The 14,766-nt window shown below is 45.0% G+C and overlaps 1 protein-coding gene across 1 annotated transcript in view; it reads right to left on the minus strand.

The window, feature by feature from the left end:
- Window positions 1–14,766, minus strand: part of LOC126484203 (UDP-glucosyltransferase 2-like) — a 61,398-nt gene that overhangs the window by 16,281 nt on the left and 30,351 nt on the right. The window contains exon 6 of the mRNA XM_050107616.1: window positions 1,127–1,346. Within this exon, the coding sequence (XP_049963573.1) occupies window positions 1,127–1,346 (220 nt within the window). The remainder of the gene's footprint in view (window positions 1–1,126; window positions 1,347–14,766) is intronic.

The raw sequence follows: 14,766 nt of genomic DNA on the forward strand, positions 1-14,766 counted from the left end.
TCTATAGTCAAGTTTCAGTCCGCCCCTAATAAGATTACCATATTCCTGTACATAGCCATGAAGATAAATGAATAGACACTTTGTCAAGTATCAGAGATATGTGAGAATAAGATTAACGTACCAAGACCAAAGGAACTTCAGATTGTCAATTTTAAACAGCATCCAGAATCAAGTTACGTAATGTCTATGTTTTTTATTATTTTAATAAATGTGTGTGAAAATTGATCAAGTTCTGTTTAAAGTTGGTCACCGTCAATCTGCTGCTCTAAGCGTGCAAGTGGCATTTCTATCGTCTGACCTAACGGCAGAAGATAAACACGCCACGATAAGACCACGAGACATATTGCTGACACTCGCCTACTTCGTTAGAGTGACAAGTCAAATAATCTGATGGTGTGTGTACCGAAGGTCTTACAGTACGCACACCACATCTTCATGTATCAAATTTCGTTCACAAACAAATGTCAAGCTGGCGCCACAGGTGCTCGTCGTGATTTCACTGTGTGTCATCGACGAGCATCTCAAGGGCACTGTGCGCATTTGAGCATGGTCAGCTGGAACACAGCGTGAGTCGGAGCTACACTACAGTTGCTTGTGGCGCATTCGCCTGGTCTCATTTGTGAGCCTGTCAAGGCATTCATGCACAATGTGCTCGTTATGGCGTTGCACGGTTAGGATCATGACAACATCATGGCTACTCATACTGTGCTAAATTGGTGTCACTAACAAGCTTGTCTGGAGTGTGACTATCACTCTGTTTGGTCTGCTGTTGCAACATTAGTGCAAGGCGACACTGCTTGTGGCGTGCTCACCTGGTGTCATTGACGAGTTCTTCATGAGTGTCACATTCACTCTGCTAAGTCAGCTGTCACCAGGTCAGGGCAAGGCGATGCCACGGCTGCCCATGGCGTCCTCACTGGGTGTCAGTTACGAGCCCATCAAGGGCGTCATGTTCATTCTGCTCAGTCAGCTATCACACGGTCACGGCAAGGCGATGCTATGGCTGCTCAAGGCGTGCTCACCAGGTGTCAGTTATGAGCCCGTCAAGGGCGTCATGTTCATTCTGCTTGGTCAGCTGTCACACCGCAGGGCAAGGCGATGCCGCGACTGCTCATGGCGTGCTCACCTGGTGTCGTTGACGAGCCTGTCCAGGGCGTCGCGCACATTGTGCTCAGTCAGCTGACGCACCGTCAAAGTCAGGGCGGCGCCGCGGCTGCTCAGGGATGCGGCGTTGTGCAGCTGGTCGCCTAGGACGGGCACCACCAGCATGGGCACCCCTGCCGTAACCGCCTCCTGCAGGCCCAGCATCCCGCCGTGTGTGATGAACGCCACGGTCTTGGGGTGGTCTGCCACAAACACAACATCGCACTCCGTCAGCACTCACTCCTGACACAACGGTGTCGAATGCCTCTAATACGGACAGCAATGTTCCAACACCACATTCTAATCTATAGTAGGTACAGATACCTCTGTCGTAATGGACATAGCAAGTAGGAATAAAGACAGAGAGTAGTTCAGAGTTTGCGTCACGTACAAATATTTGTCCTTGTGTTTTATCACGTGCTGTAATTTTAACACTGCTATTCTCAGCTCAAATTTTACGTTTTCTGTACCATTATACGAGGGCAGTTCAATAAGTAATGCAACATATTTTTTTTCTGAAACAGGGGTTGTTTTATTCAGCATTGAAATACACCAGGTTATTCCCCAATCTTTTAGCTACACAACACTATTTTTCAACGTAATCTCCATTCAATGCTACGGCCTTACGCCACCTTGAAATGAGGGCCTGTATGCCTGCACAGTACCATTCCACTGGTCGATGTCGGAGCCACCGTCGTACTGCATCAATAGCTTCTTCATCATCCGCGTAGTGCCTCCCACGGATTGCGTCCTTCTTTGGGCCAAACATATGGAAATCCGAAGGTGCGAGATCGGGGCTGTAGGGTGCATGAGGAAGAACAGTCCACTGAAGTTTTGTGAGCTCCTCTCGGGTGCGAAGACTTGTGTGAGGTCTTGCGTTGTCATGAAGAAGGAGAAGTTCGTTCAGATTTTTGTGCCTACGAACACGCTGAAGTCGTTTCTTCAATTTCTGAAGAGTAGCACAATACACTTCAGAGTTGATCGTTTGACCATGGGGAAGGACATCGAACAGAATAACCCCTTCAGCGTCCCAGAAGACTGTAACCATGACTTTACCGGCTGAGGGTATGGCTTTAAACATTTTCTTGGTAGGGGAGTGGGTGTGGCGCCACTCCATTGATTGCCGTTTTGTTTCAGGTTCGAAGTGATGAACCCATGTTTCATCGCCTGTAACAATCTTTGACAAGAAATTGTCACCCTCAGCCACATGACGAGCAAGCAATTCCGCACAGATGGTTCTCCTTTGCTCTTTATGGTGTTCGGTTAGACAACGAGGGACCCAGCGGGAACAAACCTTTGAATATCCCAACTGGTGAACAATTGTGACAGCACTACCAACAGAGATGTCAAGTTGAGCACTGAGTTGTTTGATGGTGATCCGTCGATCATCTCGAACGAGTGTGTTCGCACGCTCCGCCATTGCAGGAGTCACAGCTGTGCACGGCCGGCCCGCACGCGGGAGATCAGACAGTCTTGCTTGACCTTGCGGCGATGATGACACACGCTTTGCCCAACGACTCACCGTGCTTTTGTCCACTGCCAGATCACCGTAGACATTCTGCAACGCCTATGAATATCTGAGATGCCCTGGTTTTCCGCCAAAAGAAACTCGATCACTGCCCGTTGTTTGCAACGCACATCCGTTACATACGCCATTTTAACAGCTCCGTGCAGCGCTGCCACCTGTCGGAAGTCAATGAAACTACACGAGACGAAGCGGGAATGTTTGAAAATATTCCACAAGAAATTTCCGGTTCTTTCAACCAAAATTGGCCGAGAAAAAAAATGTGTTGCATTACTTATTGAACTGCCCTCGTATTAACAAAGACCGATCTTAAAATTATTATTAATTATCGAAACGAGGGCTCAAATAAAATATAAAAAATATTTGCGATCGAAGTATGATACAAATTATACTATTTTATGCATATGGGTTACTGTACGTGCTTGTGACCATGCCAGATTGCAAAAGGGCTTTCGACAATATCACGAATATTTTTTAAAATATTTTACTCTTCCGTTCTCTTCATCAGTTGTAGTTTCAGGGTTTCTACTGCAATTTTGAGACAGATTTTGTTAGTATGGCTGAGAAGAAAATCAATGGCAAATTTTGGGTATTCTGTATTTTGGTTTCTTCAACACGCCTCGGAATTTTTTGTGTGAAATGTCTTAAACCTTTTTAAATAAAACGTATGCTATTGAAATTCTGCACCTTAATCTATCTTATACATGTCTACATACTTATTTCTCAACAATGTCACCGTGGTGATGAACGCACTTCTCTCAACGAGAGACTCCTCTGTTGATAACTTCAGTGTAGAATGCTTGTCATTTCTGATGGAGCCACAACCTCACCTCTGCTTGCACCGCTTCCTCACTGTGAAACTGATGTCCTCGAAGATGTTATTTAAGTTTTGGAAACAGATGAAATTCGGATGGGGCCAAGTCAGGAATTCACGCAGGATAGTCAAAGATCGTGAACCTGAGGCGTCGGATTGTTGCATGTCATACCACTCGTGTGTGCTCTGGCATTCTCATTCTGAAGCAGAGGGTACTCCATGTGTAGAGGAATTCTTCGAATTCGAAACTCGATTACAGCTCACTGTTTCTCACACACCGACAAAATTACGTTACACACCGTCATGTTACACGCTACAATTTTGAGCCCGCTAGCGGCAGAGATTTGTAAGTATGTAGACAAGAAGAATAAATAAACAGAAATTAATAATGTTTGATTCATTCGAAAAGCATTAAGAATTTTTACGTAAGAAATTCGGGGGCGTTACTATTCAGCAAATCCTCACTCTTCGAAAGAGAAAAATACGATAGCACTGAAATTCTGTCATCTTTTCAACGTGGCTGATATCAGCATTACCACTGTAATATGAGTCATACAAACATAAAGGCAGTACCATTGGTATGACGTGTCACACACGTTGCGTTTCTTCCTATCCCTTTCACACATTGCACACCTTTCTCTAAGCATCGCCTGATGTGTTCCTCTTCTTCTTCTTCTTGTTTCACTAAATCTGCCCTCAGGAAGGTATCAGTTGGACGCCCTGCATATCTCTCTGTCCTTAGCATCCTCCTTCATTTGGTTGCAACTTCTTCCTCTCTTTACATCTCTCAGCATTCCAAACTTTCTGCTTCGTCTCCCTCTTTTTCGTTTTTCTTTTCCCTCCATGATTCTCTGTAGCAGACAATTCCTATGTAACATGCGTCCCAGCCAATGTATTTTCCTCCTCTATATCATCAAAATGAAGCTCCGCTCCTTCCTTCGTTGATCGGTACCTCCTGATTTCTCATTCTATCCATCCATTTCACTTCCTCCATTCTTCTCCATAATTACATTTCAAAACTTTTGAAATACTTTTGTTCTTTTTGTCTGACTGTCCACGTTTCAGTATCGTAAGATACCACACTCCACACAAAACATTTGGTGAATCTCTTCCTCAGTATTATGGGAATGATTCTGTCTGTTAGCAATCCTATCGGGCCCCAAAAGCTCTCTTTCTCATAGAGATTCTGCGCCTCACTTCCTCTGTACAACTTCCACTGGACGTCATCAAGCTTCCCAAGAACTGGAACGACTGAATCTGTTATAATACCATTCAATCCAGTGAGATGTTAATTGTCATGCTTATTTTCAGTTTCATTCCAAACTGTTTACCCAAACTGAAAATATTCTCCACTATTAGCTGGAGATCGTCCTCCGTTTTTTCCAGTAGAGTCACATCATCAGCGTACTTCATGGTTTTTATTCATTCTCCTCCAACAACAAGTCCTTCTGATTTTTCTAAGGCCTTATTAACTAGCTTAACAGCACACATTAAATGAAAAGTGCTGTTGACATACAGAAACCCTGTCTCACTCACCTTCCAGTACTGACCTCTCCAGTTTCATCCTCTTCTGCTCGAACCACTGCTTTCTGCCCCATATAGAGTTACTTTATTAACGTTCTATCCTTCCAGTCTATACAAGTATCCTTCAGAATCTTCAACAGCATATACCGGTAAATTCTGCCAAACGATTTTTCCCAGCTGACAAAACAAACACATTTTCTCTGTTCACTTTCGAAAACCTTTCTCCCATCATCCTTATACACCGAATTGCATCTCTGGTCCCTCTTAGTTTTCTAAATCCTAACCCCTCTTCTCCATTATTCTCCTCTAAATTCCTTTCTGTGCTCCTCAGCACTGTTCTGGTCACAGCCTTATTGACATGGCGTATAAAACCAATTGTCTTATAATCTTTTCGTTGACTGGCATTGCGTTTCTTTGGTAAAGAAACCATTATGGTCTTAAGGAGATCTTCAGGCCAGATACCTGTGCCACATACACTGATCAGCTAAAACATTATGGCCAGTGCCGACCGCGACGTTGGATGCAGCCTGGTAGCGTATCGGGCAAATGAGGTGGTAACAAAAGTATGTACGCGGAGCAGACACTGACGGGAGATCCCCCTAGCGAAGTTATTGCCTGGAAATTGGAAAATCCACTAAGCGACTTTGACAAAGGACAGATTATTGTTACGCAGAGCCTGTGAACGAGTATCTCTAAAACGCCGAACCTGGTCGAATGTTCATTTGCTACTGTCGTGAGCATCTACGGGAAGAGGTAGAAAGACAGTGAAGCTACCACTAGTTGCTAAATGGTTGGTTGGACGCCCACGAATCTTCACAGAACATGGGGCTCGCAGGCTTGTCTTCTCTGTAAAGTAGAACAGATGGTGATCTGTGGCATCTCTGCCTAAAGTGCACAGTGCTGGTGCACGCACAAGTATGGACCAAACTGTTCACAGTACATTGTTGAACATGGTGCAGCAGACCACCCTTACGTTTGCATATGTTGATGCAACGACATCGTCAATTACGATTGCAGTGGGCACGGGTTCATCGGGATTCAACTGTAGGTCAATGGAAACGTACCGGCCCTTCGTGCGAATCGCATTAATGCTACACTAAGTTGATGGTCGTCTCCACAAAGGCCGTCATCGAGGTGAACGGCGACTCTAAACCCGTAGCGCGGCACAGACGCAGGCTGGTGGGACAATATTATGCTGTGGGAGATGTCCTCCTGCGTTTGCATGGGACCTGCGGGAGCTACGGAAGACACTCTGACAGCTGCGAACCACCTGTTTACCTTCATGCTTGATGTCTTCCCCGACGGCTGTGTCATCTTTCAGCAGTATAATTGTCGGTGTCTCGGAGACAGAATCGTACTACAGTGGCTTGAACAGCATTATAGTGAGCTCACGTTGATGTCTCGGCGACCAAATTTGCCTGATGTAGACTATGTCGAACTCATCTGCGTCGCTATCGGGCGCTATCATCACCTACGGAAATCAGTGGCCCGTAATTAACGCGAATTCCATGACCTGTTTGTTGACATCTAATGCCACATACCTCCACAAACCCACAAACGAACTGTCGGATCCCTGATAGGCAGAGTCAGTCATGTATTTCATTCCAAAAAACGGACAGTGTATGCTATTACCAAATGTGATATGATAATGACTACATGATCCGTAACCAGATTGCTAGTTAAGACGGTCGTAATTTAGATTGAAGGATGATTTTCTGTACAATTCAATGAAGTGTAATGTAAATGGGCGTCCACCATAGACTGAAATTTCTTTGGGCATGCAGATTAAGTATATAGATCATTCATCTGACTGAAATGACAACGATGGTGGCGTTTGGAAAAACAACCGCAATATCAGTAAAATTTGACTTGAATGAGATGATACTGTTGATCCTACGCAAGAATATCATTCGATGTATGGAATATGGTCTAGATTCAGATTATATCTCGGAAATTTCTAATTTAATTAATTCGAGCTCTTTAAAGTGCTCTTTAACGTTTCCAAATCGCATGTTCTGCTCATTGGTGAGGGCCTACCAGAGAGATGTATCACTCCTGTAAGCGTGGCCACCACCGCCCGCTGCTTGGACATCGATTTTACGAATGATCTTCGTCGTTCGGCGAAAACAAACAGCAGACGTCTCCTCCATATGATCAGGGCTGGCTTAGACTCGCTGACATTGTACAGCGTGGGTGATACGTGAATGTCAACCGCGCCCCTGTATCCCTCACGTAGCACAAGTATTTCCGGTCCTGAATACCCTCAATCGTCGTATGTTGATGGCAGTGGGTTCTTTTGCATGTACCGGGATGTTGTTAAGAGTTCAGCATGCCTCCCTTGCTCTCCCATGGGAGCGTGGTGGGGTTGGCTTATTCCAAATGTCGGACAGAGTTACTGCACTTTTTGTTACATACCAACTGAAAGTCCGGCGTTGTTGCCCTACGAGCTTCACTGGGCTGCTTTTCCATGAATATGCGCCAGTCTTCATGTCAGTCCCAGTCACGTTATCAGATATTCCACCCCTCATTTATCACTTTCCACTCCTTACCGCTTTCACGGATACTCTGGACAAAGACTGTGCACGACGCATTAAAAATGCATCGCCCCCTCCCCCCCCCCCCCCCCTCCTGACGCATCGAACACATTTTTCTCCCTATCATACGGCGTCGTGTATGAAAAGCGGTGCAGGCTATCTCGGCAGCAGAGTCCATTTCGCCTTGTATATCACTGTCAATGATAACAAGGTCAACCAGTTTCGTTTGCACCTCATCCGCCTCGCTGTGGAGTAGACGACACTTACCCCTTCCGACTCTCATGTGGTCCATTGTCTGACGCCTGGAGGCGCGCGCAGCGTCTCTTGGCTTTCCTTCCTCGACAGACACCTGCTCAAATCGCTTTCCAGACGCTTTTATACTCGGACGTGATTCATTAGCCTGCAACGAAAACTAACAGCTGAGGCGGTGCAAACGATGGACGCTACTTTCGAGAAAGCCTAAACTGCTTTCCACACTCGACGCCATATGATGGGGGAAATTTGTGTTCGATGGGACAGGGGGCTGATACATCGTGTACAGTGTCTATCCTGAATATCCGTGAAACTGATAAGGAGTAGAGGATGTGACTTAATTCCAGAAAGAAATTCCGAAGGTGATAAAAGAGGGGTAGAATGTCTGATAACGTGACTGGGGCTGACATGGTGACTGGCGCAGATTCATGGAAAAGCCCAGTGAGGCTCGTCGGGCAACGGCGCCCGACTTTCAGTTGGGATGTCCACCACATGGACAAACCCAACCCCACATGCTCCCGTGCGACAGCAAGGGAGGCATACTGAACTCTGAATACCATCCCTGTACAGGCAAAGGAACCCGTCGCCATCAACATACTACGATCGGAAGTAACCCGGACCGGAAACGCTTTTGCCATGTGAAGGATACGAGAAGCGTGGTTGATATTCATGTATCGCGCACGCTGTACAGTGTCAAGGAGTCTAAACCAGTGGTCAACGAAGCCAGCCAGCCCTGATCGTTTGGAGAAGACGTTCAGTGGTCAACGAAGCCAGCCAGCCCTGATCGTTTGGAGGAGACGTCCGCTGTGAATTGGATACGCCGCCACAGGGTGCGCTACCGTTTTGGCCCCAACGAGAAACTGGAATTGGGTCACTGGACGTACCTTAATGATCGGCATTGCGCACTTGTTCGCAGGTTTTCAAATTTCTATGGAGCAATGTTCTTGAACCGCCTTCCAGATGAATCGTCCAAGACTCGTGATTCTGATGCTTATTTTGCTGAAATGATGCTCTGAACTAACTACAGATGTAATCTCCATAAAAATTTCTAGAAGACACATTTGGATGTTCCACCAACGGAAGGCGGAGTTCTGGTACATAAAAAGAAACTCTACGCAACTTCTTTCATTTTCATCACTCCACTGTGTGTTGTCTTCCCCTACTTTCTTCCTTTCCTACCCACTTTTAGTTTAAAATGTTCAAATGTGTGTGAAATCTTACGGGACTTAACTGATAAGGTCATCAGTCCCTAAGCTTACACACTACTTAACCTAAATTATCCTAAGGACAAACACACACACCCATGCACGAGGGAGGACTCGAACCTCCGCCGGGACCACTTTTAGTAATAGGTTAGTTGTTTTGGGATAGGCATAGATAGGTGCTAACGCTTGAAGAGCTGCAATTCTGTTTTTTTTCCCACAGAACACAAGTGGCGGTGGCAAATAGGTCTTTTTTTTTTTTTTTTTTACTTTTCCTTTCCTGTCCAGGGGAGGTAAAAAATATACTCAAAATCTATTTGTATTACAATATGCTGGTTTCCGGAAACCTACACTTATTATCAACGCACGATGTATGAGGTATCAAGCGAGATTGTTTGATGTCCTAGTGGATTCAGGACTTTTTTTTCTTCTTTTTTGTAGGGAGAGCACGGCATGTTATCTCGAGTGGAGAGTCATCGATGGATGTAGAACTATCTTCGAGTGTACACTAGGGAAGTACGTTGGGTCCCTTGCTATCCATGTTTAAAAATAAATGACCTTCTTGACAATATTAGTAGTAACCTCGGACTTAATTTAGATGAAACAGCAATCTGCATTGAAGTACAGTCTGAAAGAAACTGGACGAATATTCAATCAAATATTGATAAGATTTCAAAGTGGTGCAAAGAAAGGAAGTTGCTTTATATGTTACGAAAATTAAAAGTATTCACTTCACAAAATGAACAACCGTTGTATTCTGTGACTATAATGTAAATAGATCGTCGCTGGAATCGGTCAACTCATACAAATAGCTGGATGTAACACTTAGTAAGGTCATGAAAAGGATCGATCAGATAGACGCAGTCGTGGCTAAAGCAGATAGCAGACTTTGGTTTATTTCCAGAATACTGGGGAAATGCAATCAGCCTACAAAGGAGATTGGTTATAAATCACTCGTGCAACTCATCTTAGAATACTGCTCAAGGATGTGGAACCTGTCCTACATAGGATTAAGATGGGATATTGAACGTATTCCAGTGGTTAGCACGGTGGACTAGCATTCGAGAGGACACCATTTGAAACTCGAGTCCGGCCATCCAGTCCTAGGTTCTACAGATGGTTGTCGGGACGATTCCTTTGAAAGGGCACGATCGATTTCCTTCCCCATTCTTGATACAATCCGAGCTTGTGCTCCGTCTGTAGTGACCTAGATTCCAACGGGACGTTAAACACATTCTTCCTTTTCCTAAATGTATACAGGGAGGGCAGTACAAATGGCCACATATTTGTTTGACCTTTGGGGGAGTGTACAGAAATGCTGAAGAAACTGAACAGACGCTTGAAGACTGTCGTAAACTATCTCAAGAAAGTCTGCTAACTAAGTTTCACGAAACAGTTTTAAAAGATGACTCTAGGAATATACTTCAGTCCGTTACGTATGGCTTCCATAGGGATCATGAGGACAAGACTAGATTACTTACAGCACGCACAGAGGCATTCAGCCACTCATTGTTTCCACGCTCTATACGTGAATGGAACGAGAAGATACCCTAAGAATTGGTGAAGTGGAATGTATCCTCTGCCATGCACTTCAGAGTGGTTTGCAGAGTATGGATACGCATCAAAGGCTTTCAAAGAACTACTATCTTGACTTGAACATATTGCATCTTATATGCCTGTATTGCTTCGCTTTCTCCTCTTGGTCGAAGGTATGTGACACCAGCTGACTGGCATTACCCTGTTACTTATTTGCACGAATCTTCTGTTACACAAGAATAGTAATGATACCTGTCTATCTATAGTTAGTTTCTTCACATGATTTTAATATCATAAATATCCTTGACAATGAACATCATATTCTCTCTTGTTTAAAGTAGAACTGTGAATTGTTTTACTATGGAACTTCGTCTCGCCAAAACTTTGCAATTGTACATTAGTACATGTAAATAACATCTAAGAAAGGTACTAGATCATACTGTAATATCATTCCTTTTTGCCTACTTTTAGCAGTTACCCCTTCACATCATTACCACAACTGCATAGGTGCTCGTGGTGAGTTACGACTAAAGCATTTTTTTTTTTTTTTTTTTTTCATATAGTAAGATCTAATTTTGGATGAAAATTTTCCACGTTCTTTTAGAGCAGTGCTCTACGTTTCACCTGTTACTATCATAACTAATGAGCCTATAAATCTAGGTAACTATGGGTTCCACATTTACGTGCATACTTCGCACGTCACTTACGGCGTTTGACAGACCACCACTGTCACAGTCACAAACGATGCGCGGTATGAAAACCTGTTAACAAAACTCGCTACGAGTTTTAATCTCTCAGATTTACCCTAAACGATTTTTCACGAGACATACATAGGAGGAAGCAATAAACTGCTAGGAATCTAGGCTCTCGAAATTTTAATAGTTAGCATCCCGTGACGCTCAATGCCACCCTTGAAGCGTCTGCCACAGAAGTTCCATGAGAATCTTCGAGGCGCTTTTGTGTTTACTGATATGAATCCGTTACGAATGCCGAACTGTTCTTCTTATCTTCTCTACTTCGTCTGTCAATTCCCAATTCCCTCCCCCCCCCCCCCCCCCCCCCCACTCTTACAGTGTCCCATACTTGAGACTAGTAATGTCACGCTAATACTACTTGTTTTCTATGAATTGTACATGTCACTTGGAAGAGCAGTTGAACGGAATGGATAGCGTCTTGAAAGGAGGATATAAGATGAACATCAACAAAAGCAAAACGAGGATAATGGAATGTAGTCGAATTAAGTCGGGTGATGCTGAGGGAATTAGATTAGGAAATGAGACACTTAAAGTAGTAAAGGAGTTTTGCTATTTGGGGAGCAAAATAACTGATGATGGTCGAAGTAGAGAGGATATAAAATGTAGACTGGCAATGGCGAGGAAAGCGTTTCTGAAGAAGAGAAATTTGTTAACATCGAGTATAGGTTTAAGTGTCAGAAGTCATTTCTGAAAGTATTTGTATGGAGTGTAGCCACGTATGGAAGTGAAACATGGACGGTAAATAGTTTAGACAATAAGAGAATAGAAGCTTTCGAAATGTGGTGCTACAGAAGAATGCTGAAGATTAGATGGGTAGATCACATAACTAATGAGGAAGTATTGAATAGGATTGGGGAGAAGAGAAGTGTGTGGCACAACTTGACTAGAAGACGTGCTCGGTTGGTAGGACATGTTCTGAGGCATCAAGGGATCACCAATTTAGTATTGGAGGGCAGAGTGGAGGGTAAAAATCGTAGAGGGAGACCAAGAGATGAATACACTAAACAGATTCAGAAGGATGTAGGTTGCAGTAAGTACTGGGAGATGAAGAAGCTTGCGCAGGATAGAGTAGCATGGAGAGCTGCATCAAACCAGTCTCAGGACTGAAGACCACAACAACAACAACAACAACATGTCACTTTCACCACACCTCTGAGAATGCTAGGCGTGTGTTACCCCAACATCACGTTTTTCAGTTTCTAAACCGTATACGCACCAAATACTCTTTTCTACATTTCCGCTGATGTTCTAGAGCTATGCCAGAAAACATAAGCACTGATCAACCAGAACATTATGGCCACTGACCTACAATCGGCATAAACACATCCAGGCTATATCAGCGTGGCGAGGAATGACTGCTAGTCAGACACACTCACTGTGCATGTAGTATCAGTGAGCGCGCAATCCGTGTTCAGGATGGGGAAGACACTCCATCTATCTGAGTTTGACCGAGTTTGACCGAGGGCATATTGCGATCCGGACGCTCGGCACGAGCATTTCGGAAACTGCATGACCTGTCGGGAGTTCGAGGAGTGTTGTGGTGAGTGTCTTCAACACGTGCCGAAACCGAGATGAAGCCACGTCCAGACGTCGTGGTGTTGGGCGGCCACCCCTCATTACAAGAGTCGGACTTATAGGATGGGCGGAACGGTAAAACAAAACAGGCGACGAGATGTGGCAGAACTAACATCAGGCTGTAATGTTGGGCAGAGCACAAGTGTGTCCGAACCCACAGTGAACCGAAGACTCGTAACGATGGTCCTGTATGGCTGACGACCCATGCATATGCCAATGTTAATACAACGACATCGGCAACTACGAGATGGGCATGTGACCATCGCTCTGGGAGTTGGTGCAGTGGACGAGCGTTGCATGGTCTCATGTATCGCGATACCTTCTTCATTATGCCGATGGGAGGGGGCGAATTCGTCGTCTTCCGGGGGAACGGCTACTTGACATCCGTACTGCAGGACTGAGACAAGCTGGCAGCAGCTCCATTATGCTGTGGAGAGCGTTCAAGTGGGCATCCATGGGTATGAATGGTCTACCGAAGCTAGTGCAAGGCATCGTGGTGGGCAAGGAGTATCGTATACTGGTTGCAGACCACGTTCACTTCTTCTGCATCTACATCTACATCTACATCTACATTTATACTCCGCAAGCCACCAAACGGTGTGTGGCGGAGGCCACTTTACGTGCCACTGTCATTACCTCCCTTTCCTGTTCCAGTCGCGTATGGTTCGCGGGAAGAACGACTGTCTGAAAGCCTCCGTGCGCGCTCTAATCTCTCTAATTTTACATTCGTGATCTCCTCGGGAGGTAGAAGTAGGGGGAAGCAATATATTCGATACCTCATCCAGAAACGCACCCTCTCGAAACCTGGCGAGCAAGCTACACCGCGATGCAGAGCGCCTCTCTTGCAGAGTCTGCCACTTGAGTTTGTTAAACATCTCCGTAACGCTATCACGGTTACCAAATAACCCTGTGACGAAACGCGCCGCTCTTCTTTGGATCTTCTCTACCTCCTCCGTCAACCCGATCTGGTACGGATCCCACACTGATGAGCAATACCCAAGTATAGGTCGAACAAGTGTTTTGTAAGCCACCTCCTTTGTTGATGGACTAAATTTTCTAAGGACTCTCCCAATGAATCTCAACCTGGTACCCGCCTTACCAACAATTAATTTTATATGATCATTCCACTTCAAATCGTTCCGTACGCATACTCCCAGATATTTTACAGAAGTAACTGCTACCAGTGTTTGTTCCGCTATCATATAATCATACAATAAAGGATCCTTCTTTCTATGTATTCGCAATACATTACATTTGTCTATGTTAAGGGTCAGTTGCCACTCCCTGCACCAAGTGCCTATCCGCTGCAGATCTTCCTGCATTTCGCTACAATTTTCTAATGCTGCAACTTCTCTGTATACTACAGCATCATCCGCGAAAAGCCGCATGGAACTTCCGACACTATCTACTAGGTCATTTATATATATTGTGAAAAGCAATGGTCCCATAACAGTCCCCTGTGGCACGCCAGAGGTTACTTTAACGTCTTCATGACTATCATGTTCCCGACGGCAGTGGAATTTATCAACAAGGTAAAGCGCCATGTCACAGGGGCGGGAGTGTGATGGATTGGTTCAGGAAACACAGAGGCGAGTTCCAATTGATGTGCTCGCCTCTCAACTCAATAGATGTGAGCCTGATCGAACACATCTGGGATGTGATTAAGGTTGGCGTCAGAGCACATCAACCCCCTCCCCGGAATGCACGGGAATTAGGTGAGTTGCTCATGTGGTGGCAACTCCGTCCAGCAACCTACCGAGGCCTCACAGTTTCCATCCCACGACGCGTCGCTGCAGCTATCATTGTCAATGGTGGACATTCCGGCTGTTAGGTAGGTGGTCATAATTTTCTGGCTGATTGGTGTACACAAACATCCATATAGACGAGTATGCTCCAGCTACAGTGC

This window comes from Schistocerca serialis, chromosome 6 (genome assembly GCF_023864345.2).
Source record: "Schistocerca serialis cubense isolate TAMUIC-IGC-003099 chromosome 6, iqSchSeri2.2, whole genome shotgun sequence".
Classification (NCBI taxonomy): domain Eukaryota; kingdom Metazoa; phylum Arthropoda; class Insecta; order Orthoptera; family Acrididae; genus Schistocerca; species Schistocerca serialis.